The following is a 13515-nucleotide window of genomic DNA, read 5'->3' as shown; positions in this document are numbered from 1 at the left end:
CTGGGGAGACCCTTTTTCTGGTGAGAGAAAACATGGAAAACATTTGAGCTAAAGAGAACCAAGAACTTAAGTGTGCAAAATGTTCTAAGCAGGGGTGGATCCGGGGGAGGCCATGGGTGCATACCCCCCCAACTATCCTGCCAGCAGGGAAGGGCGCCCACCAGGATGGAGAGCAAAATCAGGTGTCAGGGGAACACCCACTGGACGGGTGTCAAGGAGATTGGCATCAAACAGCCACAGAGGCTTTAAGCTCAGTCTACCCAAATAGGTAGACTTGGGCTCCAAGTCCATGCGGGAGCCCAGGTCTACCTACCCAGCAAATAGCCACAGAGGCCTGAGGGGGGACATGATTGAGACATGTAAAATCATGCAAGGGATGGCTGGAGAGATTATCTTTTCCCTCTCATGTAACACCAGAACCAGGGGACATCCACTAAAATTGAGTGTTGGGAGAGTTAGAACAGACAAAAGAAAATATTTCTTTATTCAGCGTGTAATTAGTCTGTGGAACTCCTTGCCACAGGAAGTGGTGATGGCAACTTGCTTAATGCCTTTAAGAGGGGATTGGACAAATTTCTGTAGGAAAGTCCATCACAGTTAGTGCTAGATAGGCGCTAGATAGGTGTCAGATAGGTGCTAGATAGAAGTTAAATAGGCGCTGGATAGGCGTTAAATAGCTGTTATGTAGGTGTTAGATAGGCACTAGATAGGTGTTGCATAAGCACTAGGTAGGTGTTAGATAGGTTCTAGATAGGTGTTAAATAGGCGCTACAGTGGTGCCTCGCATAACGAAATTAATCCGTTCCGCGAGTTTTTCGTTTTGCGAAGCGCGTTTTCCCATAGGAATGCATTGAAATTTAATTAATGCGTTCCTATGGGCAAGAAAAGTCAGAACAAAGTCAAATTTGGTTTACAAAGTGCTTATTAAGTGCTCTTTAAAGGCATACATACTGTACAGAGGATTTCAAAAACGGGGGGGGGGTGCTGAGTGGGGAGCTTGAAGGCTGTAATCCTGTGCACACTTTCCTGGGAGTAAGCACAATGGGACTTACTTCTGAGGAGACACGCACAGGATTGTGCTCTAAGCTGGGGAGGACAGAGCAGCTGCACTCAATTGCTTGCTTTTGCCGTGATCATGGGGGGAAACGTGAAGGAAATGGGGCAGTGAGAGGGTGAATGAGCGATGGGGGGGATGCTGAGTGGATCATAAACTGACATGAAGATTCGCCCCTTACTAGGGTGAACGGGATCATAAACTGACATGAAGATCCCCCCCTTACTAGGGTGAACGGGATCATAAACTGGCATGAAGATCCCCCCTTACTAGGGTGAACGGGATCATAAACTGACATGAAGATCCCCCCCTTACTAGGGTGAACGGGATCATAAACTGACATGAAGATCCGCCCCTTACTAGGGTGAACGGGATCATAAACTGGCATGAAGATCCCCCCCTTACTAGGGTGAACGGGATCATAAACAGACATGAAGATCCGCCCCTTACTAGGGTGAACGGGATCATAAACTGACATGAAGATCCCCCCCTTACTAGGGTGAACGGGATCATAAACTGGCATGAAGATCCCCCCCTTACTAGGGTGAACGGGATCATAAACTGACATGAAGATCCGCCCCTTACTAGGGTGAACGGGATCATAAACTGGCATGAAGATCCCCCCCTTACTAGGGTGAACGGGATCATAAACTGACATGAAGATCCGCCCCTTACTAGGGTGAACGGGATCATAAACTGGCATGAAGATCCCCCCCTTACTAGGGTGAACGGGATCATAAACTGACATGAAGATCCGCCCCTTACTAGGGTGAACGGGATCATAAACTAACATGAAGATCCCCCCCTTACTAGGGTGAACGGGATCATAAACTGGCATGAAGATCCCCCCCTTAAGGCAAACCAAACCAAAACAAAAAAAAATTCATCTTGCGAAGCACGGGTCATAAAAATTTGTTGTGCGAGTTACCAAACTTTGTAAAACGCTTTCGTTCTGCGAGTTTTTCGCTGCGCGGGGCATTCGTTATGCGAGGTACCACTGTATATAGTTGTTAAATAGGTATATAGGTGTTAGATAGGTGCTACATAGGCACCAGATAGGTTTTAACTATACACTAGATAGGCGCTAGATAGGAGCTATACAGGTGCTAGATAGGTGTTAAATATACACTAGATAGGCACTAGGTAGGCGTTAGGCGCTAGATAGGTGTTGCATAGGCACTTGGTAGGTATTAGATAGGTGCTAGATATGCGTTAAATTGGTGTTATATAGGTGTTAGGCGCTATATAGGTGCTAGATAGGTGTTAAATATACACTAGAAAGGCGCTATATAGGCACTAGATAGGTGTTAGGCACTATATAGGTGTTAGGTGTTATATAGGTGCTGTATAGGTGTCAGAGGTGATAGATAGGCGCTAAATAGGTGTTAAATAGGTGCTATTGTATTGGCAACCTTCAGTCTCGAAAGACTAAGGTATCGCGCTCTGAAAGGTGGTTCTGGCACAGCGTCTAGTGTGGCTGAAAAGGCCAATCCGGGAGTGACAATCCCTTCCACACCGGGAGCAAGTGCAGTCTGTCCCTGGTCTGTCTCCCTGGCTATGGGCCTTCCTTCTTTGCCTCTTAAATAGGTGCTATGTAGGCGTTAAAAAGGTGTCACGTAGGTGCTAGATAGGTGCTATATAGGTGTTGCATAGGCACTAGATGGGTGTTAGATAGGTGCTATTTAGGCACTATATAGGCATTAAATAGGTGTTAGGTAAGACAGGCATTATATAGGTGCTAGATAGGTGTTGCAGACACTAGATAGGTGCTATATAGGTGTTAAATAGGCACTTTCAATATTATACAAGTAAATACTACCTGCATCACAGTGATGTTTTACTTTTGCAGGGTTGCAGGCCTGTGTATTGCACTGGTATGTAAATGAAAGGATATGTTGCATGTTATTTCTATGTAGGCAATACATTTTCCATGGCATGCAGAGACGCATTTATTCCATGCAAATTATTGTTACATGGCTTTACAGCTAATGAATGCATCTTTCACAAAAAAAAAACCTAACTTATTTTCTCTTCATGAAATTTGGGGGAGTGTCACCGGGGCCCAGCCCCGATGGTCTGGAGCAGGAGTCTCCTCAGGGGTAGGGGCCTCCTCGGGAGTAAGGCCTGAGTACTATCAGGACTGGAGTCCCAAGCAGGACACCTACCTGGGAGTAGGGCCTAGTGCCAGCTGGGAGCAGCAAGCAGCCAGTGGCCAGAAGGGGTGGAGCTGGCTTCATAAGGAGCCTGGGAAGCCTAGAGAGAGTTTGCTCCTCTCCAGAGGGGAGTAAGGCCAGAGGGAAGGCCAAAGGGGACAGCCACCCCGGCTTAATTGGGAAAAGCCAGAACCCCAAAGGGGTTGTGCTTACTTCAGTCCTGGAGGGGGGGGGATCTCCCAGACCCAGGAACCGCCCAGGCCCTGGGGGTGACTCCAGGAGAGCTGAGGTTCCAGAGACAAGGACTCACAGCCACCTATACCTGAGGGGGGGGGCAGCTGATCGAAGGGCAAGCAAAGAGATACCTGGGTCCTCTTAAGGCCAGCTAGTCTGACCCCGAACAACAGTGCGGCAGCTCTCGAGAACCCCTACCCCTGGCCAAGAGACACTGGTCAGAGAGCTCTGCCTGGAACTGCAAGGGAGCGGGAAGGGTCGGGGACAGAGTCTATCAGACGACGACGGCACGAGTCCGCGTGAAGTACGGTGACCTGTGACGTAACAGACCCCATGAACGTAAAGCGGCTGACGCAAGTAAATCGCCTGTGTAGAACAACTGTATCTGCCTCTCGTCCCTTTTTCCGCCGCCGACCAACCTTCAGCAACAGGGTAAGCCCCCCGCGCTCGGTAACGCACCCAGGGGCGGGGCCTCCTCCCACCATGGACATTATAGGGAGTTATGAGTATTTGATGTTTCTCCAGACTTATCCTTTCATTTTGCCCACCAGTATAGGTACCTGACATCATTGCCCCCCTTGAAAAAAGTCGCGCCTCCCCCACCTCTAGAATCCTGGCTACGGGCCTGGTTTGTTGCTGGTAGAACTTCTTGACTGTAGGTGAGGGTCATGACTGAGTTCTCTTCAACACAAAAACTGTCTCTGTACTTAAAAAAAACTAGTATGTCAGGGAGAAGGGTCCTCGTCTAATTTTCTCCCCAGCATTCCGGTTTCATATTCAGAGGGAATGTTTTCTGCATGAAGAATTCAGCTGTATGAGCTCCATATGCAGCCTGAAATGTTATAGCTCTGAGCAGGGCTTACCACTTTCGTGAGAACTAGGCCTTAACTCTATACTTCACGGAAGTAGAGGTGTTTGAAAATGGTGTTATAATATTTACTTAGTTTGAAAACCGAAGGGTTATCTCGGAGTTTGAAAGCCACAGTTAAGTCCTCACCGGTGGGTGGGGGGGAGGGAGGCAGTGGGGGCGGGGGGAAGACAGCGACACGATCCCCAGGATTCCATCGCTCGGGGGTTGCAGGGACTGGAACACACTCACCGGTCCCTGCAGCAGCCTTCCCAGGGTGTGGGGAGCCCTGCGGGAGCATCTGCAGGGCTCCTGGCCTGCAGAAAGTGAAAGTGGAGGGATTGTGCTCCACCTTCACTTTCGATGACCTGGGGAACCCTGCAGAAGTTTGCGCAGGGCTCCCCGCACCCCAGGACGGCTGCTGCAGGGACTGGCGAGTGCAGCCCAGTCCCTGCAGCCCCATCAGAAGTGAAAGTGGAGCAATCGCATTCCACTTCTGGTTTTGCAGAGGTGGAGCGCAATCGCTCTCATTTAACTTCTGACAAGCTGGGGAGCCCTGCAGACGCTCGTGCAGGGCTCCTCACACCCCCAACAGGTTGCTGCAGGGACTTGTGGACTACATCCCAGTCCCTGCAGCCCCCTGTGTGATGTGATCCTGGGGACTGCTTCGCTGCCTCCTCCCTGTCTCCTCAATGCCCTAGCCCCTTAAGGGAGCAGAGGCCAGAGACTTCAGGCTGGGGCAACACAATGCCCCAGTTTGAATACCAGTGACTTAGCCCATTGTATTCACCAAGACTGAGGCTCTCACCAGACATCTTACTCGCCAGAAACAAACACGTGTACACATAAGTCACAGAGACATACCATTCACCAAACTGGACCAATGCAGGGGGAGGAACTGCATGCTTGAAAAGGTATCTCATGATGTTCCTGGATATGCTAGACTTCCAGAGGCAGAGCAAGCTCTTTGCGAAGGAACAGTCAGACATGCAATTCCTCCATCTGCTGCCTGAAGCACTGCAGTCAATGGCCCCAGGAACAAGGTACCAGGTAATTTATCTGCAGATAAAGTGAGTGTGGTCACTTTACTAGTCTAGGGGGAGAGGGATGGATTAGAAAAGGGAAGAAGCTGTTGCACTTGCTAGACCCATTCCTCAAACCCACAGCCCTGAGACCCAGACAACTGCCTGCTCTGCCCAACAGTGGCTATGGCCCTGGCAACTACACATGAACACCAGATTTAGCTGATGGCACCAGCTCTGGGAAGAAGTGTCTGAACTGAGCACATACCTTCATGAGGATGAAGACCACCAGGGTGACAAAGACATTGGAGCGCGGGTGCTTCCATGCCTCCGAGACACCAATGTATTCAAACTCTTCAGCCAGGCCCTGTTTGGCCCACGTGCGATTGTCGAACAGCGTCACCAGGGTTTCTTTCTGTGTGAGCTGAGAGGTAAAACAGGTGGTGAGAATGGAGAGAACCTGCATTCAGGGGGACTGACCATGAAAGACTTGCCTTTGCTGAGTCAGGCCAAGGTCTGTCTAGCTCAGCATCCTGTTTCCAAGGGCAGCTGTCCAAGTGCTTCCAAGTGAGGCACGAAGGCAACAACCTTCTCCAGAGGTATACTCCATGGAGTATTCTCCATGGAGGTTCCATTTAGCCATTTCAGAGTGGGAAAGAAGCATTTGTTCAACATGCAGGAACCCTGGAAAAGGGAGGTGCTTATGGTGTGTCTGGGAGAGGAATTCACCCCCTCCCTGGCAAAGCAGATCAGCAGACAAAAAGGAAGCACTTTTTCACATAACACAGAGCTTATGGAACTGCCACAAGATGTGGGAATGTCCAGTAGTTAAGAAGGCTTTAATATCAGATTTGGCAGATTAGAAGGAGACAGGCCCAACAACAGCCAATAGCCACAATAACTGACGGAGCCTCCAGATTCAGCGAAGTATCTAACGCTGGCAGCAGCCAGCAAGGGAGAGCCATGGTTGCTACCTCTGCCCGTGAGCTTCCCACAGGCACCTGAACAGCCAGATACTGAGAACAATGAGGCCAAAGGGATGCTTGGTCTGACCCAGTGGGGCTCCTCTTGTGACTGCAAGACCTGGTGTCAAGACTGTCTCAGATTTTTCTGAGCTTCCCTTGAATGGAGCAGGAACATTCCTGGGCAAGCTGTGCACATGCCCCAGAACCACTTGCAACACCATAGGGAATTCTGGATTCATGAAGACAGCAGGAGGTCTGAATTCAAGAATTCAGTCTGGATCCACGCAGGTGGGAATGCTCTAGGTGACCACTGTCTTCTCCTCCACACTCCCTCTTCCACCCCATCCCCATTTCCAATCCCAAGAATGGGAAGATCAGAGGCTGGCAAACGACCAGGTTAGAGAGGCAAGAGTTGGCATGCCACCTCAGATGCCAGGAGGTCTTGAACTGACCCTAATCTCGGTGGCATAGCTGGTGGGGGGGCGGAGCACCGAGCCTGGCAGGGAGCCTCAGTGGGGCTGGCAAGCGGCCCCTCCCTTTGGAGCCATTCCCGGTGGGGGGAGCAAAATGGAGCCGTACGTACCATACGGCTCTGTTTACGGCTCCCATTCCAATGGGAATGGCTCTGAGGAGAGGGGCCATTTGCCCACCCTGCTGAGGCTCCCTGCCAGGCTCGGTGATCCGCCCCCCCTCCACCTACACCACCACCTAATCTGTCTGCACAGTCAGTCCTGAATGATGGGCAACTCATGGTGATCCTCTAAAGGACAAGGGCTGCAATTACCTGACCAGCCATGAACTGCCCAAAGCCAGGTGGGAAGGTCAGCGTTGCGATGAGAAGCGTGACCAGGGCAGGGAAGAGCAGACGCCTGGAAGAGCACAAAACAGCCATTGGAGTCACACTGCACCCGTCTCCCAATGGAACAAACATTCCCATTGTTCTCGTTATGGCCTTGGAGGTCTAGGATTTCCAAGCAATGGCCATCACCATTTGCTTGCAAAAAGAGCAAAGCCCAGACTTGATGGATTCGCAGGCTTGCTTTTAATGTTCACTGAGGAATGCACAAAGAGGAAACTTCTCCTTCACCTCTTAACCATTTCAGGAGCCTGTTGGCTACCCACCCACCACCACAGATATCTGCGCATCTTACTTTTTCATGAGGAAGCGGTTAATGGCCTTTTGCTTGCGCATGAACTGCACGATCCTGCGGTTGAAGTAGACGAAGAGTGCCCCGCCAAAGCCACTGGCAATCCTAAGGGAGGAGGGCATCAGTGCGGTGACAAAAGCTCCTGCTGTATAGGAAGCAGGGATTTTAGGAGTGGGGAAGGTTCACTGAACTCCAATGAAACTCACCCAATTACAGCAAAGGCCGGCAACTCCTGCAGATCAAAGGGAAAGTCCAGTCGGAAGCGGGTTTTGAAAAGAGCGGTGATGGTTTCTGAGGGAAAGAGAGCACTCTGTGGTGATAAGTCGCAGGGATCCTCCTGTTCTATAAACACGATGTGTAGGATTCCGCTATATGAATCTGAACACAGTGATTCTCACACATATCCCAAGCGCTCTCTGTTGATACTTCACCCAAGTCTTCAGTCCCCACTGTGGGATTCAGAAGATGCTTCTCAAAAGCAGGCCTTGCAGCTCCAGCTCTAAGCCTTCCCCACACCAGCATTTCCCACTGAAGACTGAATTCCTGACCCATAAGGCCATGGGGTGTGCACATGCCACACATCAATGGGACTGATGCACTTTTCTGGCATCTAGGGCACAGTGTGACATTCTGCAAGTTTCAGTGTTTGATGTTAAAAACAGAACAAGTTTCTACCCCTTTCAAGGACAGTGGGGGAGGGGAGCTGGAATAGTTTTAGAACTTGGAGCAAAACCCCCATGGCTGTCTTCCCTGCCCTTACAGCCTATTCCAGCCAACCACATCAAGAGTCACTGAAAACCTGCGTATTGGAAATTTAAATTCAGGGAGTCTCTCTCTGCCTGTAGGCTTGCCTGGTTTTCAAACTTTTCTGAAAAGGTTCAGATCCATCATCATGTGCTCATCATGTGCTCATCATCATGTGCTCCATCATCATCAACATTTTAGGATGTTGTATAGAATTCTGTGCTCTGTGGTACCGGGAAACCCCCTCCTCAACGAGGCCCATGGAGCTCAGTGCTGCAGATCTGAAAGCAGGGTTGCAAAATATTTCTTTTGAAACCCCTCCCATTGATTTGTTACAAGCGGTTTTAAAAACCATCCATGTTATTTTCAGTGGTTTCACAACTTTGCTAGTTCTTTTTCTGCATTGTAAGAAAGATATGGCCTTTCCCAGTTTGAAGAGACACTTTGCCAACAGTCTGAGGCTAAGAGGCAAAGAAGGAAGGCCCATAGCCAGGGAGACAGACCAGGGACAGACTGCACTTGCTCCCGGTGTGGAAGGGATTGTCACTCTCGGATTGGCCTTTTCAGCCACACTAGACGCTGTGCCAGAACCACCTTTCAGAGCACGATACCATAGTCTTTCGAGACTGAAGGTTGCCAATACAAAAAAGAAAGATAACTAGCTGCCCTGGTTTTAGGAAGGAAGGTAAGGTATAAAATTATTTTATGAAATAAAACAATGAATTTGAGTTGCATGAATCTGGATTCCTTTGGTTCAGAATTCTGCAAAAGATGGTTGACAAAATGATAAGCAGTCCTATATGCAAGTCTTTTGCGAGTTGAAGTCCTGGGTTACATCCCCACCACCACCAAAACCCCTAAATCCAGCTATGAGCTCACTGCTCTACCCCTAAAGGCACCCATATTGAGAAGGAAAACTTCCTGTTCTGTAGGGGATGAATGGAGAGGATAGGAGAATGGTACCTTCATCTTTGTTCCACACAGCAAGGACCCGGAAGATGAAGGCACTAAAGGTGGCTGCAAAGAAGCCACGCCAATAGTTGCGCACAGCGAAGAAGGTGGACGTGACTTCAATGCTGAAGAGGACACCTGATGAGAAGGAGAGAGAAGGAACTTGGAGCTGCTAAAGTGTTTCCAACACTGCCTGCATCTCAAGGGCCAAGTGCTGTCTCCTCCCAAGATACACGGCCTTTGAGGAAAACCTCTAACTCACAGTTAGGCAGCATCAGCCTTCAGTACTAAACTGAAAGCAGCCACTAGCCACCATATTCTGTGGACAAAGGGGGCACTGCTCTAGCCCTGCCACTCTGTGATGCAAGCCCCGGGTGCCCGACTCCTGCAATGCGTGTGGAAAGAGTTCACTGACAATAGGCTCCCCTCCTGTAACTGGGACAACTCAGGAGTGATACTCTTTTGCTGTACTGATCTCATCATCCAGCGAAGAAAAGCCTGGCGCATTTATTCACAAGGGCCTCCAAATTCTCAAATTGGGATCACTAAGCTAGAAATACTCAATGCCCACAATTGTGCTATGGAAAATATGGTGGCCTTTTTATCCTGCTGACAAATGAATACTTCCCTCCCTCCCTCCAGCAATACCCCAGATTTCAGAGTTGCAGGGGAAAAGTTTGAATTCCAATCATCTTAAAATATAGCAAGGCACGGAGGATATAAATGTTTAAAAATCAATCTTTCAACAATATAAAAATGGCTGTTTGTTTCTTAAGGCTATGCCTTGCTTTCAGGGGGACTTCCCCCCACCCCCCACCAGACAGAGTTCTAACTACGGATCTCAATGTTCTGAAAGTTCCAAGAACAAGCAGTGTGTTGAGATTACAGAACAAAGACAGTTACAACTAAATTCACACAGTTCAAACAATAACAAGGTGCATTTCCTGAGATCAAGTGACACACATACACAAATACGCCACCATGATCACTGAACACACTTTCACAGGGAAGGGAGAAGCATGAATTTGAAACTCCCACTTGTAATCTGCCACCAGTCAACTGATGAATACAGTAATTCAGTGTTTCTCAAACTGTGGGTTGGGACCCACTTGGTGGTCGAGACCTGATTTCTGGTGGGTCCCACGGAGTTTCCAGTGAAAATACAGGTGATGGAAAGATCAGATAACACATTGCTCAAGCCCTGAGGCTATTCAAAAAATCAGATAGCTGCTAACTGCCCTGCAAAGAGCTCAGCTCCTGCAGTTTGCAAGATAGCTGGATAATTGTCCTGCAAACAGCTGTGCTCCTGCCATTTGCAAGGAGTTGGGTGCCTTAAGTTTGCAAGCTTGTGTAAATACAGGGAGATAAATGTTTGAACATCTTTTTTTCTGGCGTGCTTCTTCCCCAAGTCTGTCAATGACAGGCAGTGGGGGCAGGTGAAGGCTGGGTCACATAACTATGCCCCTCAAGCCTTGAGACTATTCATTAGGGCTGCCTCGTTATGAGAAATGGATCAAGGTGGAATTTTTTTCAAATAAATAATTTTATTTATTAATTTATTTACAAGTAATATTTTATTTCTTCGATAAAGTGTCGTATTAAGAAGTGGGTCCCGGCGCTAAAACGTTTGAGAACCACTGCAGTAATCTATTTCTGTACTGAATGCTCTCTGTCTTGTTTAATACACGAGGATACTCTCTACTCAGGGACCCATAATCATGCCTGGTTATGCTTTCATTGATTGTGCAGGAGTCTGTGTCACCACCTTTCCCTTGTGAATGCCTCCATTTGTGAACGCCTGTCCTTCACTGCTGGGGCTCCAAAACCCCACCTGCCAGGTTCCCTTCCTCTGCCACTGTAGTCCCTTAAGAATAGGAGACCATGGGGGAAGTCCTAGCTTGATACTCACCTCCCTAAGGGTGGACATAAAACATTACAAGGGATACAGAGCGCAGACACTCTGGTAACAAGCCGTCTAAACACCGCAGCATCACTGTGCTATGACCTTCACCATCCCTACCGCCAACAGCCACTGTGAGGCAGGAGCATGAAAGGACTGTTCTCCTCTCATACGAACTGACACTTGCTAAGATTTTCTGGAGCGGGCCTCTATTCCCTCATTGTCGGGGCTCAGCTGGAATCCAGTTCGCTGCTTCCCGCCGAGTCGGACCACAGGTCCATCCAGCTCAGGAGTGACAAACTCATCTCACATGGTGGCTGAATAGCATTCATGGCGCCTGCTGAGGGCTGGAAGTGACATCATTAAACAGGAAGTGACATCATTAGGCAAATGACAGCCAGAAATAAGCTCTTCAAGTTTTCTGCCCTACCAGGAGATGCCAGAGTCTGAACCTGAAACCTGCATGAGCGCTGCCCCTGACCTATGACCCCAGCTTCGAAGGCAAAAAGGGCCTTCTCCCAAGCAGGGATGTGCGGTGGGTGGGAAGGCAGTTAAGACAGAACCTCCCCATTGGAGTCCTTCAAAAAGCACTGCGTGAGGAGCCCAAACACTCACATCCCAAATTTGTGTGCTCCTTGCATGGGTTATGGGTGTTTGGGCGCCTCACATGGAGGTGGCGATTTTGAAGGACTCAGGTGGGGAGGCTCTGCCTCACCTGTCTCCCCACCTACTGCGGGTCCCTGTTTCCAAGTGCCCCTTTGATGTGGAACTTCTTTCCTTGAGACACACTTAATAGGCGTCACCCTGACTTTTGGGGGACTGCTCAAAAGTTGGCTTGTCCAGCAAGTCTTGAATTATACTATATTTTTGCTGGCTCTCTCATGACCACATTATCGTTGAGCTGTCACCTTGAGCTGTCTGGGAAAGGCTTGCTTTGGACTAGTGAGGTCCTGTTCTCGGAGTCAAGGAGGTTTTAGACACAGGATTCCAGGGTCCACAAGGAGATGCCTTAGAAGTGTGGAGAGTGGCAGGGAAGATTTCCAGAGACCTTTGCAAAATCCTGTTTTTATTTCAGGAGTTTTGATGATGGCTGGTTTGATATTGTTGTTGTTTGGTAAACACAGGACAGCATTCCTAAATTCAGTTTCACATCTCAGTCTGGAGTGGTATCAGCCATTCTGACACCTCATTTTGCTGCTTGTGTAGACCAGAACTTAGTCAATTATAAGCCACCTGCGGAACAGCTTTGTGCCCCACTGACAGCAGTTTTTCCTTCCATACCAGCAGTTTTTCCAGACAAATTTTCATTTGCGTGACTAATCTGCACAAGTGAGAAGCACTCCCCCCCCCTTTCTTTGGGAGAGCTTGCAAAACCCAAGGCAACCTTATAAGGCAACCTTATAGAATTCTTTGAAAAGGTCAACAGGCATCTGGATGCGGGAGAACCCGTGGACATTATATATCTGGACCTGCAGAAGGCGTTTGACACGGTCCCTCACCAAAGGCTACTGAAAAAACTCCACAGTCAGGGAATTAGAGGACAGGTCCTCTCGTGGATTGAGAACTGGTTGGAGGCCAGGAAGCAGAGAGTGGGTGTCAATGGGCAATTTTCACAATGGAGAGAGGTGAAAAGCGGTGTGCCCCAAGGATCTGTCCTGGGACCGGTGCTTTTCAACCTCTTCATAAATGACCTGGAGACAGGGTTGAGCAGTGAAGTGGCTAAGTTTGCAGACGACACCAAACTTTTCCGAGTGGTGAAGACCAGAAGTGATTGTGAGGAGCTCCAGAAGGATCTCTCCAGACTGGCAGAATGGGCAGCAAAATGGCAGATGCGCTTCAATGTCAGTAAGTGTAAAGTCATGCACATTGGGGCAAAAAATCAAAACTTTAGATATAGGCTGATGGGGTCTGAGCTGTCTGTGACAGATCAGGAGAGAGATCTTGGAGTGGTGGTGGACAGGTCAATGAAAGTGTCGACCCAATGTGCGGCGGCAGTGAAGAAGGCTAACTCTATGCTTGGGATCATTAGGAAGGGTATTGAGAACAAAACGGCTAGTATTATAATGCCGTTGTGCAAATCGATGGTAAGGCCACATCTGGAGTATTGTGTCCAGTTCTGGTCGCCGCATCTCAAAAAAGACATAGTGGAAATGGAAAAGGTGCAAAAGAGAGCGACTAAGATGATTACGGGGCTGGGGCACCTTCCTTATGAGGAAAGGCTACGGCATTTGGGCCTCTTCAGCCTAGAAAAGAGACGCTTGAGGGGGGACATGATTGAGACATACAAAATTATGCAGGGGATGGACAGAATGGATAGGGAGATGCTCTTTACACTCTCACATAATACCAGAACCAGGGGACATCCATTAAAATTGAGTGTTGGGCGGGTTAGGACAGACAAAAGAAAATATTTCTTTACTCATCGTGTGGTCGGTCTGTGGAACTCCTTGCTACAGGATGTGGTGATGGCGTCTAGCCTAGACGCCTTTAAAAGGGG

At 48.9% G+C, this 13515-nt stretch overlaps 1 protein-coding gene across 3 annotated transcripts in view; it reads right to left on the bottom strand.

Moving 5' to 3' along the window:
• CLCN2 (chloride voltage-gated channel 2) overlaps positions 1-13515 on the bottom strand; it is a 39785-nt gene that overhangs the window by 12756 nt on the left and 13514 nt on the right. For all 3 annotated transcript variants that reach the window (XM_066619770.1, XM_066619773.1, XM_066619771.1), the window contains exons 7-11: positions 9131-9256; positions 7630-7714; positions 7427-7528; positions 7060-7144; positions 5579-5734 (exon numbers count right to left, since the gene is read on the bottom strand). In XM_066619770.1, the coding sequence (XP_066475867.1) occupies positions 5579-5734; positions 7060-7144; positions 7427-7528; positions 7630-7714; positions 9131-9256 (554 nt within the window). The remainder of the gene's footprint in view (positions 1-5578; positions 5735-7059; positions 7145-7426; positions 7529-7629; positions 7715-9130; positions 9257-13515) is intronic.

Source organism: Tiliqua scincoides, chromosome 3 (assembly GCF_035046505.1).
Source record: "Tiliqua scincoides isolate rTilSci1 chromosome 3, rTilSci1.hap2, whole genome shotgun sequence".
Classification (NCBI taxonomy): Eukaryota; Metazoa; Chordata; class Lepidosauria; order Squamata; family Scincidae; genus Tiliqua; species Tiliqua scincoides.
This window is presented reverse-complemented; position numbering and strand designations above follow the sequence as displayed.